The sequence below is a fragment of the Pan troglodytes genome, chromosome 20 (genome assembly GCF_028858775.2).
Source record: "Pan troglodytes isolate AG18354 chromosome 20, NHGRI_mPanTro3-v2.0_pri, whole genome shotgun sequence".
NCBI classification, from domain to species: Eukaryota; Metazoa; Chordata; class Mammalia; order Primates; family Hominidae; genus Pan; species Pan troglodytes.
The window spans coordinates 15712355-15730598 of record NC_072418.2 but is presented as its reverse complement, the minus strand read 5'-3'; the positions used below and the strand labels follow the sequence as shown (position 1 = coordinate 15730598).

Below are 18244 nucleotides of genomic sequence, written 5' to 3'. Positions count from 1 at the left end.
CTGGGAGAGAGAAGGACAGGGAAGACTCTGTAGCTCCCCTCTTCTCCCTGACACACAGCCAAGGCTGGCAGAATCTGCTACACACAGGAAAGGGGACTTGAGACCCCCTAAAGATGAAAGGAAACGGAGTCTACTGCCTTGCTTCCCATTGGGTCAAATACCCAAGGGCAGATGGCCTGTCTCACCCATTAAGGACTCTGCCCAGGAGACCTCACCCTGTTCAGCCCAGGCTTAGCACCCACCCCCAACTCAAGCTTCCTATCCATTTGCCTCCTCCCTTTAAAGGCCTTTCTTCACTTGGTCCCCCGGGAGCATTCCTGTTACTAAGGAAACAATGATGTCATGTGTCCGGGTGGGGCCGCAGGTCCCTCCTACCACCCCCTAACTAGGTACCATGCCCGCTGACGTCACTGCTCAGAAATTTATAGCCCAGCACGGGTATTTATAAGGTGGCTCTGGTGTGACCACATATTTGGTGTGGGGCTGGTGGCTATTTATAGCCAGAGGATATACACTTATTACACCCCCTGTCTGTATTCTGGGCCACCTGTTATATAACTGCCATTATGCAATAACGCCCATTATATAATAATTATGCGCTAATGGGGATATAATCTGCAGGCATAATAAGGACACACTCCCCAAGGGCTGCACTCGGCTGGCCTCCTGCAGGTCGCCTCCGGGGATCTCCCAATCGCTCCACACAGCTCCGCCCAGTCCACAAGAGTCACCAGGTGTCACCCTACTCTCGGCTGTCTGGAGAGCAGCCTTCTCCAGACTGGCAGACTCAACCGCAAAGCCCTCTCTGGATTCCCTCTCTGTCTTGGCCGGTTTCTCATTTCCACAGCCCCACCCCTGGCCTGGAGAGGACGCTCTTCTTCCTCTGCCACTCTTCTCTCTGCTGTATTGTTAAACCCAAAACAAACAATTATGATGAAATAAATCCTGGAAGCATGACTGACGCTTCATCCCCCCATTTTAAGAAAGGAAGCCTCCCGGACACGCCAGGCCAGTTGGTGAAGGGTCTGCTCCACATGAAGGAGAGCCCTCGCCTTCCTAGGAGACTTGGGAAGTCGACTCCAGAGGCCAAGCCAGGTGCAGCCAAGCAGGATACTTCCCAGGGGCCCCTCCCTCCAGCCGCAGCCCCCTTGGTGGGGATCTCAGGGCAGGCTGAGGCTTAGGCCCTGACTTCTGTGGTCGGGGTTATACCACCAGCAGGAATCCCCCAGAGTGGGATCCTAACCACTCAGACACCAGTACATGCCCTGCTGGTCACTCCTCCCAGGAATGACACGCTGAAACTGTCACCTCAGGGAAAAGAAGACAGGGACATTGGCTCTGCACTTGGGATGATGCGGGCAAGGGTACAAAAGGCAGCGGGTGGGAAGAGTTAAGACCACAGTGGCACTTGACGGAGCCAATTCAATTAGCCCAAACATACCATCTGCTCTTAAAATAGATACCTCTATATTTAAAAGTTACTTGATATATGAATTGATGAAAAAAATTCGAAGAACTAACATGGATCTGCGAAGTGAAGTTGTCTCAGGCACAGGACAGTAGTTTGGGGAACCTGTCTGTCTCTCACATTCTCTATTGTTAAATTTTTACAAAGAATGTGTTTTACTACTATAATAAAAAAAAAATCAAATCATTTAAAAAGAGTAGTACTAAGACCCAGACAACAGTTCTGGTCTCCGTGTCTCATGCTGCAGAAACAAACGTCTGCTGTTCTTTGGGGTCTGATACAGGCCTGACAGGATTACCGGTTGCTGCACAGGCCTGGGTCAGCCCAGTAGCAGATCCCCTGTCCTGTTCCCCAGATCAGCAGCCCCAGCACACAGAGACCACTATGCAAAAAATCAGAGAGGAATAACTCAGTAGGGGACTTGGAGGCAGGCTTACAGTTCCGGCCAGGGGGAGGTGAAAGGGGAAAGCCCCCAAACTGCTTCAGCCCAGGGCTCTGCTATCCGGAAAAGCGAAAACAACACAGGACACACAGGAGTAGACGATGCTCAGAGGTTCAGTCGACATTCAACACAAGGTAAATGAGGACCTAAACTGGCGGTGAGGCAAGAGGTGAACGCAGATGGCATTCTGTCTGAATCCCTCTTTCTTCCAGGCCAGAGGTTCTCAGCCGTGCATGATTCTGTTCCCAGGGAACTCTTAGAAATGTCTGGAGATATTTTTGGTTGTCACACCTTGGGGAGGGAGGTGCAACTGATTTCTAGGGGGTCAAGGCCAGAGATTCCGCTACAACTCTACAATGTCCAAGACAGTCCCCCAAGACACAGAATGATCTCACTCGAATGTCAACAGTTCCGCAGTTGGGAAATGCTGCTCAAGGGGAGCTGATATCAGTGGTGAGAGGTAAGCCTCTGTCTAATTAGCCATGGACACAGACGAAAATCTAGAGCGGTGAGCCAGCCTCTCCCTGAACCCAGCCTTAGTCATGCTAGGAGAGTTTTTATATACACAGCCCGAGAGTTTTCCAACTTTAAGAAAGGGGTAAAGGTGAGAGTCAATGTGAAGAAGTGAAAAAGGCAATGAGTAGCAGATTATTGTAAAACTTCCAGCGATCACCTGGTTAATTATGATAATTACATTCATTTTTATTTCAAACTGATTCCAAGGACACTCCCAGGAAAAGGGTGTGACAGTGCAAGGATCAGGAATCCCAAGGTCTAGCAGAACCTGCCTGGCCTCACACCTAGACTTCCTGCCTCCTCTACCTGAGGAGGTCAGGTGGGATCCCTCCCCCATGCTCCAGGGAGATATGAAAAGAAGCAGAGCTGGCTGCAGCAGGGTGAGAGCATCCAGCCAACCTGGCCCCTGTCTATGCTAGACTCAGCCCGTCTATGCTAGCATGCTGCCTCTCGAGGTTGGTGGCAGGGATCCAGGGAGCCATGGCCTGTCGGGAGGGAGGGAGGCCAGTGTCAGGACAGGGCCAGGTGCCCATTCTCTGTTTCCACCCCACATACTCAGCCACTGGGGGAGCCCTTGAGCTGAGCCGCAAGCTGGGCTCTCTTCTAGAGAGTGACAGAGACCACAATGATGAAACTGGCTCCAACAGGGACCCGTGAGGTTTTCTCCTCTGAGACTCTGCCAAAGCCAGTAATCCTGATGAAGTTCAAGGAGCAGCGATGCCCTCAGAATGAGCTCCAGGTACTCAGTGACCTAGAACCCGGCCCCTTCTGCCAGAAACTCATCATGTGACCAGAGTCCCCTGTCATCTCTGTACTTCGGGTCCTCCTCTGTACAGTAGATACAATAATACCTGCCCTGTCTATATCACTCAACCATTGTGAGGAGGGAATCAGCTCCAGGCACACTGAGAAGGCTCAGGCAGCTGACAAAACGAGCTAATTCCTCACTGTCTTTCAAGGTGCAGGTCAAGTAGGTCGTCTTCTAGGAAGCCTCCCTGGTCCCCAGGTCTGGTTTGCTGATTCCTCACTACACACATTATGCACATCACCTGAGTGCACACACACCCAGCCAGGAGCACAGGTTTAAAACTAGAATCAGGGTGAGAATTCAGGGAATTAATACATAGAGAGGACTTAGCCTGGTGCTAAAGCCATAGAGGGCCTTCAATGGAAAAATGGAATTAAAGCAGGGGATAGAAACCAAGGGCATGCCCACAGGGGACAAGAAGTTGTTAGGAGCCTGGACAAACAGGTGCCCCTTAAGTTATTGGGTGTCCCCAAATAACAGCTAATAAGTACCCTGTACTGGGGTCGTGGTGGCATGCCATGTCATCAGTAAGGCATCAGGAGTGAGAGAAGAGCCAAGATGCCCCCTACTGATAGTCCATGGCAGCTGGTGGTGAAATAAGTCACTTGGGAGACAGACCCATAAAGGGCAGCCCCAGAATATTTTTTAAATCCCCAAAGGGCCAGGAAATAAGGTACGAGATATCCATTATAGACAAAGTAAGGGACCCAGGCACCTGGGGGGTAAGGTCCAGTCCAGCCAAACTTCTCCTCCCTAGGCCCTCCGCCTCCTGGGACCCTATTCTAACGCCAACAACCCTTAAACTCAAACATGCTTAAAATGGCGACGGCGGCCTGCAGGGCCGGGCGTTTGTCGTGCTGTTTTCCACGGTGCCCTTGGTGCCAAGAAAAACCTATCATCAGAAATGCCATCAGCTATATTTATCTATCTCTCAGCCCCCCAGCCTCCTCCTCCCGTCTGCCAACCAGGCCCTGTGAGCCCCCCCTCACCCAATGGGCACACTTCCCTGTTGCTGATGCCCGTGACCACCTGCCTGAGTCTCGGTCTGTGGCACTCTCTTCCCAAGCCCTGACAATTAGGCCTCCATACAGGCATGTAAACCAGCAGGCTGCACCTCTTCTTACTGGGATATAGGGACGTGCCCACATGTGTTAAGGTACGCACCCCAACAGGCACTGGTTTGGGTGTCTCTTGTTCGAAACCTTGGACAAGCATGGCCTTCCATTTCTTTTTGGCCTCAACTCCCTACTCACCAAGGTCTCAGCAGCACTGACCTGCCCTCAAAGTCCAAAACAAGCTGTGGGCCCAGGTCCTCTGCACACCATTCCCAGGAAGACACCTAGCTGCTCTATAAACCTCTCACTCCCTCTCCCTCATTCTCTGATTTAGGGTGGGAAGCCCCAACCTGTATTCTGAAGTACTGAGTCTCCAAGAAGTGTGTATGCTAGTAGAACCCCCTTCAAAGGCGGAATCTGGGACAAAAAAGGAAAAATAACAAAGTCAAAGTTCACAACTGTGCAAATCCACAGCTGTGAGGAGTCCTCGAACGATGCAACACACAGGGGAATGTCATGTGCCAGACACCTCAGACCTTTCCTCTACCCAACAGGCAGGGCTGCCCTTAGGCCTAGCACATAAGATCTGCCCAAAGTGTTTGTAGGATGAATCAATAACTATATTTAAACCCCTACACCTCCTCCTGTCACCCTGGGAGCCCCACCCAACCCTCCACTCCTACACTAGCCCTCTCTTCAGAAGGCTGCCGTTCAACTCCGAGCCCCCAACTCAGAAAGGAGTTCCAGGGAGCCAACTCCTCTGAGAATGAAGCAACCCAAATAAAAATTTTAAAACCCAGAAGCTCTTTCTCTCCTGCCCCCCTCCCCCTCCACTGGCAAATGAAAACAAACAAGAAATCAAAGAGGCCTTTTGTGCGAGCACCGCGCTGACACGGCTGGGGCCTTTGAAAAGACTTCTGAATCGGACACTGAAGGATAAAATAACTGAAGCGTGGCAGCTCCTGAGACAGAAGGGCGGGGGTGGAGGGATGGGACGGACAGGGCAAAGAGAAAAAGGGGTGGGGAGGGAGTCACCTTCTTCCCTAGGCAGAAAAGGGGACACTCAGCTGTCCCTTCTCTGCCCAGCTGCTACAGGAAGCCAGGACAGAGGGAGAACGTAGCACTGGCCTCATTACCCCTTCTAACCCACTCTTCCTCTGGCATCCCAGGTCTCTGTAACACTAGAGGGTGGCCAAGAAGGACCTTGCCTCCCAATTCACAGCCCACTGTGAGCTATCCCCCAAATAAGGCCCTTTGGGCTTTCCCTCCCCTCCAGCATGGGTCACTGCAGGTTCACGCCTACGCCTACGGGAGGAAGCCTTCTAGAAGATATCATCGGGCCTTTACCCAAAGCCTGCCAGGTACATGCAAGATTCTCTTATTCTTAGAGATCTAGGAACCCCTAGGCCAGGACCTTGCTCACAGTAAGTTGACTAAGTGTGCATTTCATGGATAAAGGGAATTCTACCATGCTTTGGAAGCGCCAAAAAGTAAACCAAGTTCTCAGGAAGTCCTTCTGCACGTCTGGACCCCAGCCCTTCTGCTGCAGAGTAGCCCTGTTTCCTCTGGGTCAGCAATAGAGCACGGCTGGTCACCATGCCCATAATTATGGGATCAGGCTTCTAGGTCCCCTCTGGCTTGTTCACGGTCGGCGCTTTGCTGGCTCAAGCTCCGACAAAGGTGACTCTTTTTTCCCCCATGTCATAGCCTCCAATTCAGCCAGCAGAGCAAGCACTCTACTGAGAAACCCCCTGCATGTTGTAGGCAATGGGAGCTCTTGACTGGTTGGGTGGACAGCACTATGAACAAAAGGGACAAGAGCAGGTGGTCAAAGGAGTCTGAGAATAAGACCAAGCCCAAGCATAAGGATTGGGTCTGGGCATTTCTGTTCTCCTCTTTGGGGTCATGCCCCCCTCTGAGGCCAGCCTGAGCCCCATCATTATTCCACATCACCCAGACCCAGCACCCCAAGTTGTATTAACAGACACGAATGTCCAAAACAAAGGTGGCCAGGGCCAGCTTCACGGGTGTGCAACTTGCGTGCCCCCCACGCTTGGTTAAATGCTCTAACTGATGTCGTGCTGTAATTCCTAAAAATTTTGAACAAGGAGCCCCACATTTTCATTTTGCACTGAGCCCTGCACAGTATGTAGCTGGAAGGCCCTGAAAATTATGTAGCCACCATGGCTGGCTAGGATCTGATCATGCTTGGAGTTTCTGTGTTCAATTCTGAACACTCCAGTTTCAGAAATTTTATGAATCAGAGGGACCAAAACAAACCAGAGGGCTTCCAGGAGGTGGTTACCAAAATGGCAAGGGCACTAGGAGCCATGTGAAATGTGGGAGGCATTAGGGACTGGTGATATTCAGGCTGGAGAGGAGACAGCTTCCTGGGGAGAAGGGTGGAAGGGAGACATAAGAGCTGCCTTTGGTATTTCAAATGCTGTCCTGTTACAGAAAAATCAGCTTTCACTTGGGTCATCCCTTAAGAGAAAAAAAAGACCAACAAGTAAAGGTGACAGAGAGTCAGCCTTGGGCTCCCTAAATCATAACAATTGTTCTCAATCACAGCAGCTGCCGTCCTGCTATGTGCCGGTATCTTTACATATTAGCTGGTTTAATCCCTGGAACCATCCTACAAGCTAGACATGGAAGAATGGAAGAATTTTACAACCAAAGCTGACCTTTGAATGACAGTGACACCTCTTCTGGGATGTTCTAAAGGGGACCCTACATTGGGTTAAAAGATAATCTGTAGATCCTGCTAATTTTAGGCGTCAGTTCCAGGGCCCTGCGATCTTTGTCAGCCCTGGCACCAGATGGCGCTGCCTCAAAGACGCAGACCAGTGGCATTTCTGGGCCTTGAAAAAGGAGGCAATGGATGAGGCGGCACAGGGTCCATGGTGGGGGTGGACCTGGAGAAAGCGGCGGGTGCTCCTGTGGACCCTCCCACATACTCACCCCAGAGCCAACAGTCAGGTTGGGCATCCAGCAAAGGCTTGGGGAACCTCGCTGGCACCAGCCCCGTCTTGGCAGTATGGACACAGCTGAACAATGCCCTCCACCGCCAAGGAAGGACGTGGATGGGCAGCCCTCCCTCAGACCTGAAAACTAGTGCCTGCTACAAAGCCCCAAACCCTAAACTAGAGTGCTGAAACCAAGAAGCTCTCATACCTGAGAAGGCAACCCCACAGGTGAAAAAGTTCACTTAGACAAATCTTCAAGTGCTAACCCATTTCCTGCGACAGGTAAGGCTAAGCTCAGCTGTCCCGGGACCTGAAGGTAGGGAGGGAGGGGAGGCCGAATCTGCTCTCAGAGCACCACACTCACTGAATCACCCGGGGCAGCACAGCCTGCAGAGTCCAGCTGAGGAAACCCCACAGGACAAACAACCTGTTTCCTTCAACGACAACAACAATGACGACTGCCAGAAAAGAAACCAAGACTAAGGAAGAGGAAGAGGAGAAGGACTACCTAGAGATTATGATGAGTCTTTAGAGACTGATCAACCCATCGCAATGCAGGACCGACCCCATCTGGATCCTGATTCAAACAAACTATAAACAAAAAATTAAGTGATAATTAGGGAAATGTGAACATTAACCAGTATCTGATGATACTTAAAAAAATGCTGAATTTTTAATGGGTATAATAGTGGTATTGTGGTTTGGTTTTTCAAGAGTCCGTATCTTTAGAGATGTGCACAAAAACATTTACAGATGAAAAGCTATAATGCCTGGATCTTCTAAATAACTCAGCGTGGGTGGGCAGTTGGGAGGATGGTTGAATTGAGATTGGCCGTGATCTGGCGATTGCTGGCACTAGTGGTGGGTACACAGGAGTTCTTTCTATGTGGGAAGCTCTCCATCATTAAAGAGTTTAGATAAAGAAAAGAGCCACCACTCAAATACCTGGACTTCGTGGGGATTCCGCTGCAGGCCCACAGGAGGGATCTGACAGGGTGACGCTGACAGTTCCATTCGCTCAAGTATTTTGTTAGCTTTGGATTTTTTTTTTTTTTCTTTCCTAGGACCAAGGCTTAGGTGTCAGGGAAGGTCTGAAGGCACTGGTTCACCTTCAGGGTGCTGCAGAAACTTTGGAGATAGTCTAGCAGCAGTTCTAGGCCAGCTCGGCCATCCTTTCTCACACAAGCAGAGATCTCTCTCCTGGTCCTCCCCAGCTCACCCATCCCTGGCCACCTGTTCTGGGATACCCGCTTTGAATGGAAGGATATCACCAGGAAATGGATACCCTCCTCCCCACGGCAGTGCTCTCTGACCCTGCCCTGCCTCAACCTCCCTTCCTAAACACAGACAGACACACAGAGAGACTCCTTCCCAGCAGGAAGGCCAGCCGCATGGCAGCCTTTTGGACCTAGTATTTTGTATTTGGACCCAGTATTCTGGGAGTGGAGTTTCAACGCCAAACACACGTCCTTTATTCCCTCTCGAACATGTCATCTCTTGAAGCTTCATCTGGGACATAACAAGGGCTCAGGAAGGCCATGGGTGACAATGGCACCTGGGAGCAAAGCCACACCCCCACATTTACCACCACATCACCGTTACTGTCATGAAACCCAGGACCCCCAGCTCAGCCCAGATCTGGCTCTTCAGCCCTGTCTTAAGAAAAGGAAAAACACTTATTTCAGAGTCCAAAGCAGCTCTTGTCTGAGCCTGTGCCATCCCGGCCCCTGTCCCCAGTTTATCATCCTGGAAGGAAGGAGCAAGTGGCAGCTCTGCTGAGTGTGCCTGGCAGGCATGGGCATGGAGAAAGTGGTGCCCACAGATCGATGCTGTTTGGTGGCTCAGCCACAGAAGACATTTTCTAGCAAAGCAAGAAATGTTTTTATTTCTTGCCAGCTCAAGGAGGAAGCAAGCCATGCCTGGTCTGTGCCATCTCAAGACCACCCAACCCAACTCCAAAGAGGAACAAGTGATGCAGCCCACTGGTGGCCCAGGTTGCGCCAACTCGCCTCAACTCACTTCAGGAAGGCACACTCAAACTAAAGCAATTCCAGTGAGAAAAATCCTACCTTCACTGAAATTATCTGGAGTCTGGGGCTTGAATGATATAAAATACACCCTAAGTTCCCTACTCTGCTTTTGTAGAGGAGACTCGGCCTCAGCCCCAGCCCAGAGAAGTGGCCTCGGCTACACGGAATGGGGTATGAATTCACTCATATTCCTGGGTGAATGATCTCTTAAGCTGGCAGGGAGGCATGGTGGGGCCTTTCTTCTGGCCAGGAAACAGTCTGCTTCCTCACATACTTTTCATCCTACCTTAGCCCCACACTGGCAGCAGTCAAGAATTCGGCCTAAAATAAAAGAGGCCAGGGAAACAACTCAGCTACAAGGATCCAGTCAGAGAGCGGGGTTGGAGGAAGCCAGCTCAGAGGAAGATGAGTGTTGATTTTCATCTTAGATGCTCTCGAGCCCCTGGTTCTAAAATTGGAAGGTGCAGAATCCCCTTGTGCAGGAGTATCTGATGGCCACACTGGTAAGCTCGAGGCTCCGAGCCTTCTGCAAGCCACCAGTCACCTCCAATACTACCAGGCACACACCCTCCCAAATCTGGCTTGCTGTATAGACAGAGAATGAGGGGATAACTTTTTTTTCCCTCTCAGTCTGTTTTCCAAAAAGAAAAAAGACAAAAGAAAAAATTCAAGCTGAAGGGAGGGGGAATGACTGGCACCTGGCCCTTCTGCATGACGGGTCACGATGGTCACACAGGGCCGGGTGCAGGCCTAGAAAGATCCACAGAAGTAGGTAGGGACTTGGGGGGTGAGAGTGGTGTCCCCTGCTTCTAACCAGTTACCAAAGCAACCTCTCAGGACAAGAATTCCAATACCACCTTCTCCTCTCCACAGTTCTCCAACATGTAAACTTAGGGCTCACTCTAGTCTAGATTACATTCCTGACGCAGTGCTGAAAGCACCCCCAAACCCGAATTTTATTTCTGGATCCAGTTATATCATTCCTCCCAACTTCCCAAACAGGCAAGGGGGTGACCACAGCCATTGTGAATCACTTTTCTTTTTTGTGAATGAACAGGAAGGAAGACACAGAGACACACACTCGTGGAGAAATAACCTTTGCGAGAGTTGAAGTTAAGCCACATTCTCTCAAATTCGCATAAAGAGAGGAAGAAGGGAAATGAAGGGGAAAAAATACTGGAATGGTGGAAAGGAAACACACACACACACACACACACACAGAGAGAGAGAGAGAGAGAGAAAGGTTTGGTAGCCCTCTCATTACAAGTTGGTTGGGCATAATGTAAACACACTTCTGCCTTGCTTAATCACAGAGTGCCGCCCGTTTAGGTTTCAAAGGCGGCAGTAAATTGGGCGTAGCTGAGTGGAGGCTAAAAATTAACCAGCCATCTCTGTTTCAATTTGTAAGAAAACAAAAGCGGAAAGAAATTATAAAAAGGGAAAGGGTAAGGGAAAAAAGGAACAGAGGAGGAGAACTAAACCACCCTGACCCAAAATGCAGGGTAAAACTGGAAAAGCGAAGAGAAGCAGAACTACTTGGAACACAAAAGGAAAAGGAGATTTTACAGAGTTTTTTTTTTTTTGGTTTGTTTGTTTGCTTGTTTAAGACCTCTTCCACAGCAACGCTGCTCCCTGCCATGCCTGTGCCCCGAGAAAGCCTCTCTGCTCCCCAGCAGAGTGCCAGGGCTGTGGGCATCCATCCTGAGGCCTTGCCACTTTAGCTGAAATAAGGAGAAGGGAAAGAGCTCAAGGAATCTCGTCCTTGTTTTCACTCTCTATGAAATCAAATTACTTTCATACTGACAGCCAAATCCCAGCCAAAACAGCTCCCGCCTGAGTATTTAGGCCACAGAATCTGCCCACTACTGTCTTCTCTCCTCTTTTCTGTTCATTCAGTCTTATATCCCAGGGTTTCACATGCCCCTTCTCTCCACCGAACTCCTGCCCATCCCGCTTGTACCAAACCCAGTTTTTCCTGGGACTGGAGGTGAAGCTGCAGTGAAACTAGCACCTGCCCCTCAATACTTCTTCTGACTCATTTTAATAAGAGCAATTACTGGTTTGCTGTTGTTCATCTCAAACTCTCACCATCATGGACAATTCTGGGGGCATCATGTTCCCAATCCTAAGACCTGCAGCATCCTTCTGATCAGATAAGTCCTCCAAAGATGGAGATGCACAAAGTCGATACCATGGCCAGGGGGCAGAGGAGGAAGAATAGAACAGGTCGGGGGAGACAGAAGACAGGAAAAAGGAAAAGGGCCCATAGAACCGTGTTGCAGGCCCCGCAGGACGGGCATACACCAGTTAGGCCCATGGCGAGTTATCGCTTGGAAATTAGAGGAACAATAAACAGAACAAATGCCAGCAAGGAAAATAAAATGAGAGGGAAAAATGGTTGAGAACGACCTACCCGGAGTGTGGACAAAGTAAGCCAGATAAAGATCCAGTTCTTTGATTGTGACTCCAATGTGATGTGGCTGGACGCACAGGCCGGGGTTCGAGCACTGAGGCGACTTGTAGAGCCGCTCCCCATCAGTACTTTCCAGGGGGATCCCCTTAAACAAAATCACCATGACCAGGTCCAGCCGCCACACCTTGTCAGCCTGGCGCAGGCAGTCAATCCGCCGGATCTTGCCCTTCTGGTCGGGGTTGGAGAGCACGCAGCAGGGGGGCTTCTTGCCCGTGATGGTCAGCACGAAGTCCTCGCGGAACTCGGGCCGGATGTCCTTGCGCAGCTTGGCCAGCAGCCGGGATGCCCACTTCTGCTTGATCTCGGGCTTCTCGCCCAGCAGCTCGTCCTTCACCGCCCGCTCCTCGTCCTTCGACATCCGCTTTTCATGCTTCTTGAAGTACTTGCGCTTCCGCGCCTGCAGGTTGAACCAGGTGTAGGAGAAAGCGCGGACGTGAGGCAGCAGTGCCTCGATGAACGGGTGGAACTCATCCTGCAGGCGGCAAGCCGGGAGCATGCGGGGCGAGGGAGGACGGGAGGAGGGGAAGACGGGATGAGGGGGAAAGAGAGAAGGAGAAAAGCAGCGTTAGAAGGGGGGGCACAAGGAAAACCGCCTTCTCCTCCTCCTCCCTCCCCCCAACAATTTTCTCTTGCGATTGTTCTACAAAAGTGTGGTTTGAAGCCACCACCAGCTTCGCCAGCCACTTGCTCCCATCTCAGCCTCAGCAGCCAGACAGAGGCACCGGGAGCCTCTACACACACCTATTCTCTCTCTCTCTCCCTCACTCACTCACACACACGCGCACAGACAACGTTGCCGTCCACACACACACGCTGCTGGTATCCCCGCCAGGCTCTGTCGCGCCCATGACATCTCCATGTTCTATCGCAGCCGTGAACTCCTGTCAGCTCGCCCCGGCACAGTGTCCGTCTGCACAGACGCCCGTGGACGCACACGCGGGGGCGTGCGGGGCCGCCTCTGGTCCCCGACACCGGTCGATTTTTGGCCGCCCCCAAGAAGACAGAAAATGACATCCACGAGCAAGCGAGTGAGGAAACAGATCAGGCTTCCCTCTCCCCAGGCTGTTTTCATTTTCTTTTCTCCTGATCCAGTTGGAACATCCACCCCAGCATTTTTTAATCAGACCTAAATCCTAAATATGTGATTTCAGCTTTGTTATCGACACCAATACTAATGTTAATCACAGTAATAATGAACAAAACACTTCTTGTTAGCACAAATAAGGTGCTTGTCTCGGCCACATTAGGGTTAAAAGCTACATGGGTCTCCTTGCGACCCCTTCCCCAGCCTCCCACAACCCCTTCACCCTTTTTCCCACTCAGTCAGGTGACAGAAGGATGGGCTCTCTCGGTTTTGTTTGTTTGTTTTTTTTTTTTTTTTTGGTTGTTTGCTTGTTTGAAGTTTAAATAATAATTGATTTCTGTTTACAAAAATAAAACTGGAAAAAATGAAATAATTACCATTGATCTGAAGCACCCGGCAAAGCCCAACGCCCGATTCTGAGATTCTGGACTCAAAAGAGTTGTGAGTTGGGGGCGGGTGGGGGGAGGGGGGAGGAGGAGGAGCAGGGGAGGAAGGTAAATGTTTTAAAGGGGGTTATTATTGGTGTTCTGGGGAATAGGGGCCGGGCTTGGGTGGATTCTCAAACCCTTCCCCCTCCTCCCCCCCCCATGCTCCATTGCACAGAAGGGGGAAATTAATATTTTTTTTGAAAAGGAGCAAAAAGAAAGAAAGGTCAGGGATAGCAAGCAGAGAGAGGGAGCGAGCCGGCTGCCACACACGCCAGGTAAACAAAAGCCAACAAAATTGTTTTTTCAATTTCTTCCCCTGTGCATCCTCTTCCAGTTTAAAAAAAAGAAAAAAAGAAAAAAATGCAAAATTTAAAAATCAAAACCAGCCTCCCACCATCTCCCCGCAACCAACAACGCACCCCACCCCACCCCCGTGCAAAACAAAAACAAAAACAAAAACAAAAACAAAACCCAGGAGGGAAAAAGCGGCAGCTGAAGAAAAAGGCTTTCGGCTTTGGCAGCGGCACAGGGGTGTAAACTTCGAGCTGCCTGATCGGAGGAAAAGGGGGAGCTCGCAGATTCCCGGGGAAGAGGACGAGTTCTGACCGGCTGCAGACCGTTGCTGGCAGACGCGTGCAAAAGAGAGAGAGGGAGCGAGGGAGGGAGGAAAGGAAGAAGGGGGGGAGGGAGAGATCGAGGATCGAGGGAGGACGTGGATGGGATGGGGCGTGTGTGTGAGTGTGCGCGTGTGTGTGCGCACTGGTTGGGTTTTTGGGGTGTTTTTTTTTTTTTTTTTTTTTTTTTTTTTGCTCCTTTTCTCTCTCTCAAACTCCCTCTCTCTCTCTCTCCTTTCAGGCTCAATCCCCATCCATTTGCTTGTGCCAAGCCAGTAAAAAGGGGTGGGGGGAGAAAGAGACAGAGAGAGAGAGAGAGAGAGAGAGAGAGAGAGAGAGAGAGAAGGATCCACCTATTTGGCAAAGAGACATCCACGAGCAGCCAATGGCTGCGTCCAAGGGGAGGAGGGAACCGGGCGAGCAGGGAGGGTGGGGAGAGCCCCCGGCAGTTGGAGACCAAAAACAATTTGCCCAATCGACAAGTTCACGTCTAATGAACAAGCAAAGTCCAGCAGTTATGAATTTTTCATTCCAGGCTCCCACTCGGGTCCATTTGGCAGCAGCCACCCAGCAAATCTGGGGGTGGGGTGGGGCAGTGGGGGGGACTGGGATTGTGGAAGACTCGAAATTTTTTTTTAAGCCTGAAAAATAAATAAATAAAGGCCTGACTCCGGGCGGGCTGGCGGGCGGGAGCCCCAGAAGGCCTTGGGGAAGCAGCTGCGCCTTCTCTCTGTGTTTTGGTTTCAGTCTTTCTCTCGGGCCTGCACACTCTCTTTTTCTGTTTCTATTTCTTTCTTTCTTTTTTTTTTCTTCCTATGGAGCACACAGGGGCGAGTGGAAGTTTTCCTCCCCGGCCACATACACACGGGCCTGCGGTGCTATGAATAGAAATAAGAAGAAAGAGAGCTCAGAAAGTGTCCATGCCAGCAGTACTTCCAGGGCAGGGATCTGGTGCCCAGGGTACTGCCACCTTGTGATGCCCCCAGGTCTGGCTGCTGAAGGAGCACTCTCAGACAAGGGGGAGGCCAGCACCCCACACATCCCTCCCTTCTCCCCCAGCCCCCAGCAAGCTCAGCCTCCTCCTTCGGCCCACACCCAGCCACGCACACTCCATTAGCGGTGACGAGGGATGCCAACGCAACACAGCTCGGCTCGAGAAACTGCAACAGTTTATTAAAATAGCCTCCTGTCACAGCACTCCGCCTGACAAGCTCTACACGCAGCCACAAACAACAGCCAGACCCGGGGAGAAGTGACAAAGGCAAAAAGATGGACACTACCTCTGAGCAGAGGCAAGGAATCTGACCAACGCCCCTCACCACTGCACAGGCATTTAATTCTCCAGATCTGCCCTCTCCAGTTGACCTGAGATTAGTTTTCTTACCTGTCTCCCAAATCAATTTAGACTAAAGGGCCCAAACCCTAGCAGTGCAAAGTGCAAAAGTATAAAATGAGAAACCCAAATGAAAAGAAAAGAGCTAAGAAAGGACACAACAAAAAACAGCAAAGGGCTCTATCAAAAACAGGCCACCTGGGGGAAATCAAGTCACAGAGAAGTGACCCACCGGGGAGCCCCTGCTCTGGTCCTCCACTTGGGGACCTTCCTCACAGCAGGCAGAAAGGGTGAGCACTGGGGAGGGGAGTCCCACTTCTGAGGGGGTCTCTCCAGTTAGAGCTATGGAGCAGCCATGCTTGAGGCCTTCGAAACACAGTAAGAAGGAAATAGATATGACATATAAGGAAAAGGAGAGGAAGAAGGATGTGGCTGCAGACAGGGAGAAAGGGATCCAATTCCACTCAGAACCCCATCCCTACAGCCGCCCTCTCCCTCAGCGAGGCTCAGTCCTCAGCTGGCGACGGAAAAAAGGTCACTGCTCACTCGTGCCCCTTTCTTCCCCAACTGAAACCCTGTGCTTTGTGGCCTTTATGTTGGCAGAAAGGTTCCCGGAAGAGCACCTGGGGCGTGCCAAAATAAAACATCCAGCCCTGGGCTGGCGCTGAACCCTGACAATGGGAGAGGGGCTGCCCAACACCTGGGACCCCAGTCTGTGCCCTGAATTATCCATCTCAAGTGAACTGAGCTCATGGCTGATCCCTGAAAGAAACGGTTAGAGGTGAGAGTACAGAAGGCAGGTGGTATCAGAGACAGGCCTCTTAGGGTGGTGTCCAATAATTCACATCATGTTAATAACCAGCTTCAGTCCAATCAGCCAAAGATGTTAGCTCAGAGACATGACATAAGGTACCAAATCCTGCCTCTCCACCTTGTGGAAACAATTTTACCTTCTAAAGTCAAGATGAGGTCATTAAAAACTACAAGTGAGTTTATATTTGGCATGGAGGTGTTTTTCTTGTATTCTGATTTATACTAAATATTAGACACCAAACAGAAAATGGCCACCACGAGCCTCCTGGAGAATCCTGGCATGTTCCGCTTCACAGACCACAGTGCCACAGTAGAAGAGACATGCTCGACATGGGTTGAATCTGAATCTGGTGGTACAACTGGGTCAGGGATAGAGGTGGGGGCAGCAACAGTCCCACAGCTGGGAAATGACAGATGGAAGGATCCATGTAGAAGTTAGGGAAACAGGACAAGATGCACGACTGGCTCCTGGAGAGGGGTTGGGGGTCAAAACTCCATGGACTGGCGGAGAGATCAGAGGAGAGGCGGCAGAAGAGTGTCTCAATAGAGCCTCAGGGACCTACAAAGAGCCCCAAGCACCCCCTCAAGGCTCTCTTAACAGAAGAAGCAACAGGCCTTTCCCAGGGCAGAAAGTTGGAGGAAGAACAATTGTCAATTGTCCTTCTCCTGCCAGTGGCTATAACCTTGCAGGTGGGCAGAAGATTCTCAGGCAAATACTTTCCCCTCACCCCATTCTCTCTATGGGCTGCTGGCTCCCAGTGGAGGAGGCCTTTCTGGAGGAGTGGCCAGGATATTCTGATGCTTCGGGAGATGAGAAGGTCTCTTTCTCTATTTCTCTCTCCTCCCTCCCTCCCTTCCTCCCCTCCTATTTTGGGCGCACACAGAGGAATTGCTCAGGTTCCATTAGAAACATTTCAAGCACCCTTCACTGCGGGCCCCCTCCTCCTGCATGCCACTGGTGGCGGCCATCAGCCCAGACACGCCCCTCATGAGCCCTAGACAAAAGGAAACTGTCCCCCTTTTGTTAAGAGAGTGGAGGCTCCTGTTGGAAGATTACCTGTTCCCAGCCCAGCCTCCTTCCCTTCTCCCCTCCAGCCCCAGGCAGGAGATCAGACCGCTTTACATCCTGCACCAAAGACCAGAATCAAGACAAAAAATCCCTCATACGATTCAAGGCTTCTCCAGGTCTGAGTCACTGGCAAGTGTAAGAGTTCAGGTGATGGAAGGAGCAAGGGGACATGCAGGCCACAGAGTAGAAGGACATGGGAAATGGGGAAAGGAAGCCACTGATGCTGGTAATAGGAAGAGAAAAAAAAAAGACAAGGGGGGGAAAAAGGAAAAGCAGGAAACATTGTGGGGGAAAGGTATTTCCCCCATTGGAGAGAAAAATCATCGAGAAGCCAGAAATAAGACTTTTTAAAAATTCACATGGGTTTTTGGTTTGTGGAAAGGGATTTTGCTGCCATTATGGAGGAAAAGCCTCTGTCTTTTATTGTTGAGTACTATTTGGTAAAAAAAAAAAAAACAAAAACAAAAACAAAAAAAAACCAGCAACAGTTTTCACTGAAACATTTCTAAAATACATACCCATGCCAGTTTCAGCCATCACTAGGAGAAATGTGCCCCCAACAGAAAAAGACTGAAAGGGCCACGGAGAAAGAGAAATAGAGAGAAGGAGAACGAAAAAAGAGAAAAAAGCCAAACCTGGAGAGAGAGTGCCGAGCTAGGCCCACAACTGAAAAGAAAGAAGGATAAAGATGGAGGGAAACAGAACAGCAGAGGAAGAAAAATAAGAAGACAGAAAAGGGCTCTGCACCGCGGCAGAGAAAGAAAAACCAGTTAAGGAAAATGACTGCTTCTCCATGAGAAGAAATGCATGGTTTTCAAAAACTCTACACAACAGACCTGTCCACTGAGGCCGTATGGATTATTTGAGGAAAAATAGGAAAATATGTACAGCACCTCACTCACATATACAGTGTTAAAAATTCTTCAAGGAAACAAAATAATCTTCCCAGACTGAGATAGGTTTTGCAACCTGCCCGCACCTACCTATAGTGAAACATCTAGAAGCCTAAGAAGTTGTATATTTTAAGACAGGGCCACTTTTAGTAGCCTTCTTTATCTTAAAAAAAAAAAAAATCCTATGTGTCCACATCCTGCTGGCTTTAAGGCCCAGATTTATTCTTTCAGATCCTGGACACTTGGGCCCAT

General features: G+C 50.4%; 1 protein-coding gene across 15 annotated transcripts in view; it reads right to left on the bottom strand.

Annotated features, from left to right (window-relative positions):
* NFIX (nuclear factor I X) overlaps positions 1-18244 on the bottom strand; it is a 103436-nt gene that overhangs the window by 61613 nt on the left and 23579 nt on the right. For 5 of the 15 annotated variants that reach the window (XM_016935214.3, XM_063801276.1, XM_063801278.1 and 2 more), the window contains exon 2: positions 11699-12230. In XM_016935214.3, the coding sequence (XP_016790703.1) occupies positions 11699-12230 (532 nt within the window). Of the gene's footprint in view, positions 1-11698; positions 12231-12531; positions 12707-13219; positions 13977-18244 lie in introns of those variants that run through there. The other 10 variants (XM_016935215.3, XM_016935217.3, XM_054672916.2 and 7 more) reach the window with 9 other exon arrangements.